We start from the raw sequence: 14,515 nt of genomic DNA, 5'->3' as shown, positions 1-14,515 counted from the left end.
CCATATAAGTATCAATGTTAATATAGGTAAAAATTTATATACAAATCCGAATGCCCATATAAGTATCAATGCTAATATACACAAAAATCCTTATATAAATATAGATAATATACATAAGTGATAATATAAGTAAAAATACTTACATGAACTCAGAGAATTATTTAATATATAATAAATATATATCTTCAAAAATAATAAAAAAATATAAAATATTATGCAAGTTTCAACAAAATTTCATGTATAAGTGTTTATTTAAAAAGTCGGCATGTAAAAGGGATACTTTATTTGTTGAGAATACATATATAATCACCAATTTCTATGCATACATGGCTGAGGTTGCGTAATTTGCGTCCATGTATTTAATTAATATTGCATGTAGAAATATAAAGCACGCTGAAAAATTCAAGAACTCGGTATATAATTGTGTATGCACGAAATTTTGTGCACATATCAATATTTGGATATATATTTTTTTTGTAAAGTACGAAATACCACACTATAAGAAGAAATTTTCATGAAAATTTTTTTATAAGATTAAAGTTAATCACGAAAATAATACTATAAATAAATGTAAATAATTAAATGATAATTATACATATGTTATAAGGGTATGCTATCTAAAAAGAATAAATCAAAATATCTCAGAACATATTAGTGTTTATTTGAGAATACACATTGAAACCCATAATGGCCCCATAAAGACATTAAAAAAATTAATGAACTCACCAAAATACCAAAACATAATTAAATAAAAATAAAAAAAATGCGTAATTTTTTTTTTTAAGTTGAAAAAATAGCTAGTCTTAAACACAAAAAATAATTCTCAAATTGTTGTATGCATAAATAATATTAAAAAAACAATATCAAAAATATATTTAAATTATTTTTTTACTTATTTAAATTATTTAAATTATTTTTTTAATTATTTAAATTAAATTTATATAAAATTTAAAAAAATATATTTATATTTAAGTATTTATTTATATCTTAAAGATTATCTTAATTAATACTAATTTATACCAAAACCCCAAAAAATACTTAATAAAAATATTTACACAACAAAAATATTAAAAAGTATACTTATAAAAACAAACAAATATTATATATATTTTATTATATATTATTACACTAAAATTTTTTACATTCATTTTTTATATGGTTAAAATTTTTGAATACTCTCAAAAAAACCTTTATTGTATGGATATTGAATTCACCAAAATTTTTTGACTGGAATTCAAGTATTCTCATATCCTTACCCCATTTTATATTATATTATATACATAATACATATATTACACGCACAACCATTTGGTTTTTCACATACATCGACTGCTTATTACATTCTACATTATTATACAATTTGTACTATAAATCTGTCGTTATACTAATAATAATTTAATTGTTTTAGTTATATTGTTTGTAATATATAAATTAATTTTATTCATAAAGCATAATAATACCCCTATTTTTTTTTTTATATACCCCCATAATATTTTTTATAGCATATGCATGCGTATTTCATATAAAGCATAGCATAATACCCCTATTTTTTTATTTTATATACCCCATAATATTTTTTATAGCATATGCATGCGTATTTCATAATATATATATATATATATATAAGTTTAACTATTTGAATGTTTGACAGTGTGTTGCAACATATGCTTCACAAAACAATTTTATAGCAACTATTTATTTATTCATAAACATTTATTACAACCATTTGTTTATAAAACATATTTAATTATTTATTAACCATTTAAAATAATACACAAAAATACTCGAGGGGGAGTTAACCTGTTGTTTATTTAAATGGTATCATCTTCGATGATTAACGGTGATATACCACTTGCAAAAAACGCATGTGTTATTAGGCCGAAAGTTAATGTAAATCTACATATATCCTTAAAAAATAGAAAGAATGCAAAGAATGGTGCCGCAAATGTTTCTCATAATTTACAAAAACATGTTGAAAAGCGTATTAACGAAAGATCGCTGTATTATGCTGCTAAAGAAAAATACTATAGAAACAAAGGAAAGAAATATGATAAACTTCGTCAAAGTGTTGAATGTGGGGAATCCCATATATTGAAAGAATATTATCATTCACGTAATCGAGTTAAAAGATGCTCAAGAAAGCATAAGAAGCATAATTATGAAAAATGTTCCGTGTGTAAAAGTCTTGTACAACGATATCTTGTATTAGGGGAAAATGCCAATGAAATTGTTGAAAAAATTAATGAAAAGACAAATGACAGTATGTGCAATTCGATTTGTAACACAGATCGAAATTCCAAAATGAACGAATTGATCAAAGGAGAAGTCGAAGAAAACTATAGTACAACTAAACGGATTACACCGGCGGCACCAGTTCGAAAATTTGATATTGCTGAGAATATTAAAAATGATGATATCATTAGATTGCCAAAAAATGAGTCCTTAGATTTGGATATTAACAATGAAAAAGATTTGAATTCTTATAATTTGTCAAACATGAAACATATTGTACTTTCACATGATAAGAAATTAGGGGACACTTATATTATATCGAACAAAGATATACCTGATTTAGAAAATAGAGTAGAACAAAAAGACAATAGTTATCAATTGGTTAAGTGCGAGAATCAATCTAATGACATATCAACAAAGGAATACATGTACACAATTTTTGCTGACCTTAATGTTTCTGAAATGATAGATTTGATGAATGGAAAACCATCGAATATCACACCTGTTAAGGAAGAACAATCACAACTCAATATTGCTTTAGATGAAATAGAAAAAAAAATTAGTATAAAAAAGTTGGCTAATCAATCACTTAATTCAGAAAATTGCATAGTAGATGATAAGAAATCTGTGAAATTAGAAAAAAAAAGAAAGTTGAAGAAAAAAGCTTCAAATTTGGTTAAGCTTTCTGAAGAAGGTGATGTTGATAATGAATCAAATTGCTCAAGTAAAAGTTCTGGTAGTTCATCACGTTGTTTTAAAAGAGGAAAAACTATATTAAAAAAGAAATCGTCGTCGAGTTGTTATAATAGTGATAAGTTTACTCAGGTTGAAAAAAAAGAACTGAAGGAAAAGAAATCCTATAAAAATAAGTATGCCTCAAATGAATTAATTGGTTCAAAAAATCACCAGTTTACCAAAAAGACATTTGTTTCTAGAAATCTTCAAATTGCTAAAGAAATTTATAATAAAGATGAAACTTTAAAAAACAATAAGGCTATGAAAAATAATATTAATAGTAATTCTGAAACAATAACATCATATGAGAAGGTTGAGAATGGAAAAGATGTATGTGACTCATTTAAGTTATCTAATCAATCAACAGCATTAGGAAGTAGTACGATATTAGGAAAATATATCCCTTTGGAAATATATCAAAAAGAAAAATATTGTTGCAAACAGTTAGAGAGAGAAGTTGCTAGAGAGGATGAAATTGTTATTGAGGATGAAATTATTAGTGAAAATGTAATTGTTATTGAGGATGAAATTATTAGTGAGGATGTAATTGTTATTGAGGATGAAAGTATTAGTGAGAATGAAGTTGCTAACGAAGATGAAATTGTTAGTGAGAATGAAGTTGCTAGTGAAAATGAAATTGTTAGTGAAAATGAAAATGTTAGTGAAAATGAAATTGTTAGTGAAAATGAAATTGTTAGTGAAAATGAAATTGTTAGTGAGAATGAAATTGTTAGTGAGAATGAAGTTGCTAGTGAAAATGAAATTGTTAGTGAGAATGAAAATGTTAGCGAAAATGATTGCAGTAATAAATCTGACTTAGGACACCATTATAGCGATGAGAAATTATTTTATGAAAGCTATAAATTAAAAGATAGTGATGCAAAGAAAATCGATGATGAACAACCAGAGGGAGAAACACCTATAAAAATGAGTAAGAGCGACAAGATTAAAGAAACCAATCATTCTAATACAAAGAAAACTCATGTCAATAATTTAACACAAGAAGAACACCGTAGATTACTTGAATATTATGACGGAAAATTGCCATCAACATTTTATAACGAGGAAAACTTTGAAAACCCATTTAAAGCAAACGACGAAGGTTCAGAAGAACCAGATTACTCAAATTTATTTTTGGGCTCTTTTGACATTAATAAGAAAGATGAAACTGAAGAAAATTCAGCTATAGAGTCAAACAATAACAAATTTACTAGTTCCTTTTTTCCATCAAGTTTTTTTAATTCAGATGAACCTATTATTGCTAATGAAATATTTGGATTACCCAATACTGAGAATAATGATGTAGATACACCTGTAAAATTTAAGAATTCATTTGAAACTACAAAAGATAATTTAAATACAAAGAAAGATAATAATAATGCAGTAGAAAAAAAAGATAGACAAATTATTAAAGAAGAAAAAAATTATTCACGTAAAAGAAGTAAAAATATTCGATTTGAATCATCACCACAAAGTAATAAGAAATTTAAATACTCCAATAATTATATGAACATTAATAATGTAGTAGAAAAAAACGATGATCAAGATACTCAATATGAAGAAGAAAAAAGACAAAATTTACTTAAAAACACACGTGCTAAATCATATAGTTCAATAATTAAAAAAAACTGCAAGCTTATGTCTTATGGACAAAATAAGGATTACGATAGTATGCCAAAAACAAGTATTAAAAAAAAGGTTAGATTTCAAAAAGAAGTGACAATAATACCTAACTTACCCCTCAAAAAAAATAATATCGATTTTCCTAATTTAATTAATGAAAACAATAATATGCTTATTTCTTATGAACAAAATAGAAATATTAATAATGTAATAGAAAGACAGGGTAATCAAAATGTTTCAATTAAAAAAGAAATAAAAATTAATCCATCGAAATTGGATAATGTGAATAATAATATTATGAATTTAAATATTGTAACTAAGAATAATGCCAAAAATAAATATATGAATTCGGTTAATGATACGTGCCAAAATAGAGAAATATGTACTCCTATCCATATGACCCATAAAAATAATAACGAAATATTCAAAAGTAGAGAAACAGAAAGCCTTAGTAAATCGTTACAAAAAAGAGACATGTATATAAAGCAAGGGTTGTATAAAGATATCGGAATGGATCTTATTAATGTAGTACATAAACTTAAAGAAAAAGCCATTAGTGAACAACATGAAGAGAAAAAAATTGAACCCACTAATGAATTATCCAAAAATACAGGGATTGATTCGAATGATGAAGCTTCAATAACAACAGAATTTAAAACTGTTGATGAAATACTTGCAGAGAACGAACGTCGAATTCTTAATTATTATGCAATGTTAGACAAAGCTGAAGCCATTAAGAAAGAACAAGAAATTAAAAATAGTACTGATAAAATTTTAATAAAGAAAGAACAAGAAATTAAAAATAGTACTGATAAAATTTTAATAAAGAAAGAACAAGAAATTAAAAATAGTGCTGATAAAATTTTAATAAAGAAAGAACAAGAAATTAAAAATAGTGCTGATAAAATTTTAATAAAGAAAGAAAAAGAAATCAACAATAGCACTAATGAAATTTTAATAAAGAAAGAAAAAGAAATTAAAAATAGTATTGATAAAAATTTAATAAAGAAAGAAAAAGAAGAACCTATTGTAGTTAATAATAATAATTTAAGCCCTTTAAATTCAAGAAAACGAGCACTTAGTGAGAAACCTACGCCACCAAAAAAATATACAAAGAAAATACTGAAAAGAAATGTAAATAAGAGTGCCTCATGTTCACCATCTCAAAGCCGCCATTCTTTATCTGATAATAAAAATATATATGCCAAAAATGACACGAAAGACATAAAAACGCTAGAAAAATCCAACAATGTAAACGACCATAACGAAAATAGTCATTATAGCGAAGGTGGTGCTACAGATTCGTCTGCCGCAGCACAGTCGTCAGTAGATAAAATGTATGAAAGATACCTTAAATATGCTGGTACCAAACGAGATTGGGAAAATAGATTTGTAGAGGGTAAATCAAATCCATTTAGTAATGGCCAACCGTACCATAACGATATATTAGAAAAGCATACTTCCTGTTTAATATCGGAACGAACACAAAGACATTTAGAAAAACGATCGTATGAATTTCAAAAACAAAAAGAAAGAGAAAGAATGAATCGAAATTCGACAAGAAGACCCGTAGTAGAAGCTCCTAAAGTTAAAGAGTATAATTGTAAAGTACTTACAGAATATTGGGATTGGGATAATGAACAAACTAAAGAATTTTGGAGTTGGGATAAGAAAGATAATTTAAATTTTTGGAACATGGATTATGACAATGCTAAAAAATTTTGGATGTGGGAAAAAGAAAAACAAGAAACATGTGAAAATATATCAAATAACACAATGAATTTAGAAAATGAAGATATATTAAATATTATAAAAGAAATTATAGAATCTCGAAATATCAACATCCCAACTACAAATACCCAAAATCTCGAAAAAAATATAGACATATCAACAAGTACCCCAATTCTAGAAAAAAATTATATGCCACAAAAAAATATTCCCAAAACACCAAAAAATACTCCAACACCACCAAAAAATATTCAAACAACACCAAAAAATATTCCAAAAACACCAAAAAATACTCCAACACCACCAAAAAATACTCCAACATCAAAAAAAAATACTCCAACACCAACAAAAAATACTTCAACACCAACAAAAAAATATTCAAACAACATCAGAAAATAATACTCCAACACAAAAAAAATATTCAAACAGCAGAAAATACTTCAACACCAACAACAGCAGAAAACACTCCAACTCCAACAGCAACAGCAGAAAACACTCCAACAACAGCAACAGCAGAAAATACTCCAACAATAGCAACAGCAGAAAATACTCCAACAACAATAGCAACAGCAGAAAATACTCCAACAACAACAACAGCAGAAAATACTCCAACAACAACAACAGCAGAAAATACTCCAACAACAACAACAGCAGAAAATACTCCAACAACAACAACAGCAGAAAATACTCCAACAACAACAACAGCAGAAAATACTCCAACAACAACAACAGCAGAAAATACTCCAACAACAACAACAGCAGAAAATACTCCAACAACAGCAACAGCAGAAAATACTCCAACAACAGCAACAGCAGAAAATACTCCAACTCCAACAACAGCAGAAAATACTCCAACAACAACAACAGCAGAAAATACTCCAACAACAACAGCAACAGCATAAAATACTCCAACAACAACAGCAACAGCATAAAATACTCCAACAACAACAGCAACAGCATAAAATACTCCAACAACAATAGCAACAGCAGAAAATACTCCAACACCAACAACAGCAGAAAATACTCCAACTCCAACAACAGCAGAAAATACTTCAACACCAACAACAACCTCAACACAAACAACCTCGACACCAACAAAAATACATTGCGCAAAAGTCATTGGAAATAAAATACTACCATAAGGGTTCGAAAATGAAAAAAAAGATTAATATCTATCACTATGAGCTATATATATGATACAAAAAATTATGGAGAATAGAGAATTACTTAATTTTGTAATTTTCAATAAAAAATAAGAAATCAGGAAAAAATGCATTAGATAATATATTAAATAATCTAATGTAATATCGATGACATTTGAATTATCTTTAGAAAGGAATGCCTTGAGAAAGGTATGGTATTTTAAAAAATTCACTGATATTAAGCAATATTTGATTTATAAGAAAAGTATTGTTGCTAAGGAGTGGAGAAAGGGAAAGGTATTGATTACAATGATTACTCATTTCACTGAGAACGTATGTAACGCATCCGAAAACAGGAAAGGGATCCATATAAAGAAGAACGACGCCAAGTTGAAGTTGTTTTAAGATCTATTGATGAGCAATATTGTCATGTTTCTAAAAATTATTATATTCTGAAGAAGGGAGCCTGTGAAATAATATGATTTTAACGATATTTGTAATTATAAAAAATTTATACTGCATTTAAACTAACATCTAATCTATTAGTGTCGTATATTCCATTTACACCTGTTTATTACATTTACATTCGTTGATGATTTTCCACTAATTAAAGCTAGCTAAAACTTCTAATCTATGTTCATCTATTGATAATGCATTTCAAAATCTACATAATAAAATAAATGTGTATTACATTTGAATCTGTGTATTATATTTAAATGTGTATTGCATTTGAATCTGTGTATTATATTTGAATATGTATTATATTTAAATGTGTATTGCATTTGAATCTGTGTATTATATTTGAATATGTATTATATTTAAATGTGTATTGCATTTGAATCTATGTATTACATTTGAATTTATGTATTATATTTGAATATGTATTATATTCAATTTGTGTATTATATTTGAATCTGTGTATTATATTTAAATGTGTATTGCATTTGAATTTATGTATTATATTTGAATATGTATTACATTCAATTTGTGTATTATATTTGAATCTGTGTATTATATTTAAATGTGTATTGTATTTGAATATGTGTATTACATTTGAATCTGTGTATTATATTTGAATTTATGTATTACATTTGAATCTGTGTATTATATTGGATTTGTGTATTACATTTAATTTGTTTATTACATTTAATTTGTTTATTACACTGGATTTATGTATTACATTTGAATCTGTGTATTATATTGGATTTGTGTATTACATTTAATTTGTTTATTACATTTAATTTGTTTATTACACTGGATTTATGTATTACATTTGAATCTGTGTATTACATTCAATTTGTGTATTACATTTGAATATGTTGATAATGTGTCTATGTCTAAGCTAGCTAATATTTTGAATGCTTCTATAAATCTATATAATTACAAAGATCCTAAAACATATTATGAACAGCGTATTCCATCGGATGATATAATAATTTTTAAAAACATAGAACTATTGCTGATCAATAGATTACGAACAACCTATCACTTGGGTCCTATTCTTGTATGGGGAAACTTTCTTTTTTGGATAACAAGTACAATGTTGAGATGAGTACATGGGTACTCGTTTAATCAATACCAACCCAAGTTGACAAAAAAGCAATATATACCTACTTAAGAATATAAGATTGTGAAAATATCAGTGTCAAACAAACAAAATACCATACTAAATAATCTAATACATTCCATTTTTATCGATAACTCAAATAGCTCAAAAAATATTAAAATTTCTTATAAGAGTCCAAATTCTCATAAACAGCCAAAAAAAAGAACTAAAGAAAAAAAAGATGTGATAAAAAAGAAATAACAGATAAGGCAGAAAAAATAGTTGAGGAAATAACAGGTAAGTCAGAAAAAATAGTTGAGGAAATAACAGATAAGGCAGAAAAAATAGTTGAGGAAATAACAGGTAAGTCAGAAAAAATAGTTGAGGAAATAACAGATAAGGCAGAAGAAATAGTTGAGTATATAACAGGTAAGTCAGAAAAAGTAATTGAGGAAATAACAGGTAAGTCAGAAAAAGTAATTGAGGATAGAGCATATAAGGCAGAAGAAATAGTTGAGTATATAACAGGTAAGTCAGAAGAAATAGTTGAGTATATAACAGGTAAGGCAGAAGAAATAGTTGAGTATATAACAGGTAAGTCAGAAAAAATAGTTGAGTATATAACAGGTAAGTCAGAAAAAGTAATTGAGGAAATAGCAGGTAAGTCAGAAGAAATAGTTGAGTATATAACAGATAAGATAAAAAAGGAATATGGATACTATGTTAGGCAAAAAATAATACAGGTACGAAGTTGGACAAATGAAATATAAATACATATAAAAATATATATACAAGGCATTTGGCAAAATATATGAAATAAAGGCACATAAACAAGATGCGTATAAATATTCAAACGCACTTTCTATATGATGATGAGAGCCATGTCAAGTAGGGAAAAAATATATTACATATAATGAAAAAAAAAAAAAAAAAAAAAAAAAAATATACATGTTAAAATAATAAAAAAAATCCTAATTGCAGATGTCTCGAATCAATATAGTTGGCCATATAAATAATTCTACTTTAGAAACAATACCATAGTAATGTGGAATAATAACTGACAAAAAATATTAAGGCACTTAACGGTTATAATAACTTCCCAATTGAAGAATATCCATTGGCACTGATACATATATCAATAGAATAATATTATCTCTTCAATCTAGTATCATTAAATTTAGACAATGCTTCCTAAAAGAAAAAATGGCATAATACAAAATAGCACATACAATATTTAATTATCACAATGTTTTTTGGCAATTTCAAACAAATTGACACTAATATGTATATATACATACATTTTTTAGCATTTTATGCAACTTAATTTTATTTTATTTATATATTTTTTACAACACTTTTTACATTAAATTTTATTTATATATTTTTTACAACACTTTTTACATTAAATTTTATTTATATAACTTTTACAACACTTTTTACATTAAATTTTATTTATATAACTTTTACAACACTTTTTACATTAAATTTTATTTATATAACTTTTACAACACTTTTTACATTAAATTTTATTTATATAACTTTTACAACACTTTTTACATTAAATTTTATTTATATATTTTTAACTACCATTATAAAAAAACTTTAATTTTTTCTCTTAAAACTTTATATTATATATATCATTTAAACTATAACATAGCATTAACATATATAGTATGTTAAAAAAAGAATGAACATATATTATTCATTTTTTCCAAAGTCCACCTTTTGATTTAAGGGTGATCTCAAAAATTGCATACAGATATGTCCACAAATGCAAAACTCGATAAAGATATTGATCTATATTTTTCAGTAATTAAATATGCATAAGAACGATATAAAAGTATAAATTAGCATAACTACAACAAAATAAAATGTTCACTTTTGTGTGTGATGAACCTTGGTGTATTTAAATTTTTTTTGTAAATTACGAAATAGGAAATGAAAGGTAACCATGTTATTCATAAAAAGAAATCGATAAGTTGTGATATATCACACATAAGTTATATTAAAAAAAAGTAACCATGTTAATCAAATAAACTAAATAAATATATATTGTGGTATATATAAGAATCATCCTTTTTAAATAAATAGACATTTATAATATAACATATTCTGAGTTACATAATTAGCAAAATATTAACATGAAAATATCAAATAATGACATTATATATTAACAATATTTAATATTTATGTTATCTTGACATATCAAATGTGTATATACAATCTTTGAAAAGCATTTTTTTATTACATTCCGTTCATATTAATATTTGTCTCCATTATGTGTTCCAGATTTTACTTCGTTTAGAGGTTAATAAATTGGCGGGATAACAATTTTTTTTATATTTTGGTATTTGTTACATTTAGCGATTTTATGTAGACCACGAAATATATCAACCCTAAAACAGAATCACAACACTTAACTTAGATATATACATACGATACATATTGTTTTAACCTTATTAATATATATATATTTAAGTTGTTATTTTAAAAACATTACAAAGTGTAATTAAATATAATTAACAATATTAAAAAAAATAATGAATAAATATATTAAAATTTGCATTAATATATAATTGGACATGCTTCCCAAATTTAACATACTTCCGTGCTTAATCATTGATGCAATATTATATATATTAGAATAATAACGCTAATTTTATATACCAAGTTGTTTATAAGTATTATAGCAAACTATAACATTAAATTTTATTACATACTTATATTTTATTTTTTAACTATTTTAAAATATAATTTATTTATACCTCAAATCTTTAAAATTTAAAATTAATAATGATTAATCTAATATTATACCTTTATAGTAAATAAATTAATGTATATAGAACTATTTCTATAATTTGAATTTAAAACATTAGGACAAAATGATACTATATATAATCGAAAGTTAAAAGGATAGTATACATATGTCTATAATTTAATTTATTATTAATGTACACATTTTTATTGTATTACTAAAAATGTTAGATACATAAAGCATCTTTTATAAATATTATTGTGTTGTTGAACCTCGATCGATATACCATGTATCTATATTTTATGGCTATCATTATATATGGGTAATATGTTTAATTAATGTTGAAAATACACATATTAATCCTAATATATATTGTAATGTAGATGAATATTCAAAATTAATCATCTTATAGTTAATACCCAGATTCATATACAATGCTATTATTACAATTCAGTTGTATAACATTATTTAAATAAAAACAAATATGATACAAATGATAAGTTTTACTAAATAAATTTTTCATCAAATAAAGAAATGTATTGTGTTATGTATAATTTAATACGGTCCCTGATTAATAAACTTTATATAATAGGCAATTATGATATAGTATAATATGAATTCATATCTAGTCAATATCTATATTAATATATGTGATATAAACATTTTTTTTAATCATATTAAATCGATATTGATACTCAATTATATATATTATAATTCATGAAAAAATGTTATGTACCCCATTTCATATTAGCTTATGCCTCTTTTTTGGTTGCATATTTGGACGTTTGAACTTCATCTTGTGATTAAACATACGGTGTGGTATATATATTTAATTAGTGTTCAAATTATAAAAAATTAAATAAAAATATATACTTATCCCTAACCCGGATATGTGTTCTATAGAAAAAAGCTATAATCGATAATACAGAACCCTGGCCTAAAATACGAGTTCCCCAAAACGCAACTCTAAAACTAAACTTGAACCCTCAATATATCTTATAATTTTATTAATAAAAGTGTTTAAATTAACTTTATTTAATATAATTATGTATATTAGCTAAAAATGAATAAATTCAAAACTCATTAATATATAATATATATGCATAGAAATAAAGGCACATGAGTTTTTGACAAATACTAAACAAAGATAAATTAGTTATAAATTAGATTAAATTAAATATATATAATAATAGAATAAACCATTAAATCAAATTTCATTATTATATAAAACGTAAAAAAGTGTAACTTTTATGCCATAAAATATTAAATATGTTATTTTTAATCATTCAAACACGAATAATAAAACATAATAATAAAGAGCGGTTATCTTGATGTTTTGGGCGTTTTTCACTAATCTATTTTAAATTTAACGTGTTTCAACAATTTCTTAGCTATGCTAGCTGAAATCAGTGTAATTAAAATCAAAAATGTTATGGAGAACCCTCCTGACACTCCCGCCACTACACAAGTTCCAATAAGCAACAATAGCCTTTTCAATAATTGGTTGATCCATTTTTTCTTATCTAGACTAGTTTTTAATTTCCTATAATTTCCACTCGATGTAATTTCATTATAGTTATCTTTAAAATTATAATTTTTACTCTCCAAAATATTTTCATAATTTTCCAATTGTTTAAAGTTTTCATGTTTTGATACAGAAATATTTCCATCTTTTTTTATTATTATTTTATCATGTATCGGCTGTATTGCTAATTCACTATCCCCTTTCCCTTTATTATCAAGCTTTTTTTTAAATTCTTCTATTTCTTTGTGAAGTCCATGAATTAACTTTTTCGTTTTTTTATCTACATTATTTAAATTGGGTAATGTATTATTTTCTTTATGCTTCTTTATATGCGAATCTATAGTATTTTGAATAGATATCATTTCTTCCTCATCATTATTGTACTCATTAAGTTTATTTGCAAGACTCAAAGTTGATTCATAAAAACTATTTAAATCGAATTGATTGTCTGCATATGCTAATACTCTATTGTTTCTAAAATTTATTATATTCCTTTCAAGGTATAATTCCTGCAAAGAAATGAAATATTTATTAACATATATGTAATTAGTTTTAATTTTCCTTTAAGTGTTTTACCAATACATTAAACAATAATATAAGGTTAATGTAAAACAAATAGATACACAAACTACAATCAAATATTATTAATAATAAAAGAAAATAATGTATAGCTTACATTTTGGGCATATTCAAAAGAACAAATAACAATTGAAAAAAGAACATATTTTAAAATACTAACTCTCATTTTTAACTTTATTAAATAAATGAAATAATGTGTAGTTTGAAATAATGTTGATAACTTGATATTTATTCCAAAAATAGTAATATTTATTAGTTTTTTGTTCTAAAATTTATGAATAAACGAATATATCTATAAAAAAACGAACCTTATTTCATATATTAACTTTTTGCACTTTCTGTAGAATTTATAAATGTATTGTATTCATTTTCGGTATATTCATTAAAATTATTTATGGATATAAATATTATATTTTTTTTCAAAAAATATTAACTTTTCTCTAAAAAATACACAATTTTTAATATTTTAATTATAAAAAATATATATTTATATAATAATTTTTCCTAAAATATATTTTTTGGAAATTTGTTATACAAATAGGCTTTTATATAATTTATAATACCCCTGTGTGTTTAGTGGTACGATTAATATTTTATAAACTTATATTTTTCTATTATTGTTTACATACGAACAAATTAATAAATATAAA

At 24.5% G+C, this 14,515-nt stretch overlaps 2 protein-coding genes across 2 annotated transcripts; one reads left to right on the top strand and one right to left on the bottom strand.

The window, feature by feature from the left end:
- Positions 1 to 1,815: 1,815 nt before the first annotated feature.
- On the top strand, positions 1,816 to 6,717 carry PY17X_0217500 (conserved rodent malaria protein, unknown function; the record flags this gene model as incomplete). Its single annotated transcript, XM_034637622.1, has 1 exon — positions 1,816 to 6,717. The coding sequence occupies one exon, from the start codon at positions 1,816 to 1,818 to the stop codon at positions 6,715 to 6,717; it is 4,902 nt and encodes a 1,633-aa protein (XP_034493348.1).
- A 6,394-nt stretch (positions 6,718 to 13,111) lies between these two features.
- On the bottom strand, positions 13,112 to 14,031 carry PY17X_0217400 (fam-b protein; the record flags this gene model as incomplete). The annotated part of the gene is made up of 2 exons (XM_725340.2): positions 13,112 to 13,795; positions 13,963 to 14,031. The coding sequence occupies 2 exons, from the start codon at positions 14,029 to 14,031 to the stop codon at positions 13,112 to 13,114; spliced, it is 753 nt and encodes a 250-aa protein (XP_730433.2).
- Positions 14,032 to 14,515: the final 484 nt, after the last annotated feature.

Source organism: Plasmodium yoelii, assembly GCF_900002385.2.
Source record: "Plasmodium yoelii strain 17X genome assembly, chromosome: 2".
NCBI classification, from domain to species: Eukaryota; Apicomplexa; class Aconoidasida; order Haemosporida; family Plasmodiidae; genus Plasmodium; species Plasmodium yoelii.
The sequence above is the reverse complement of the archived record's forward strand: the minus strand, read 5'-3'. Positions and strand labels throughout refer to the sequence as shown.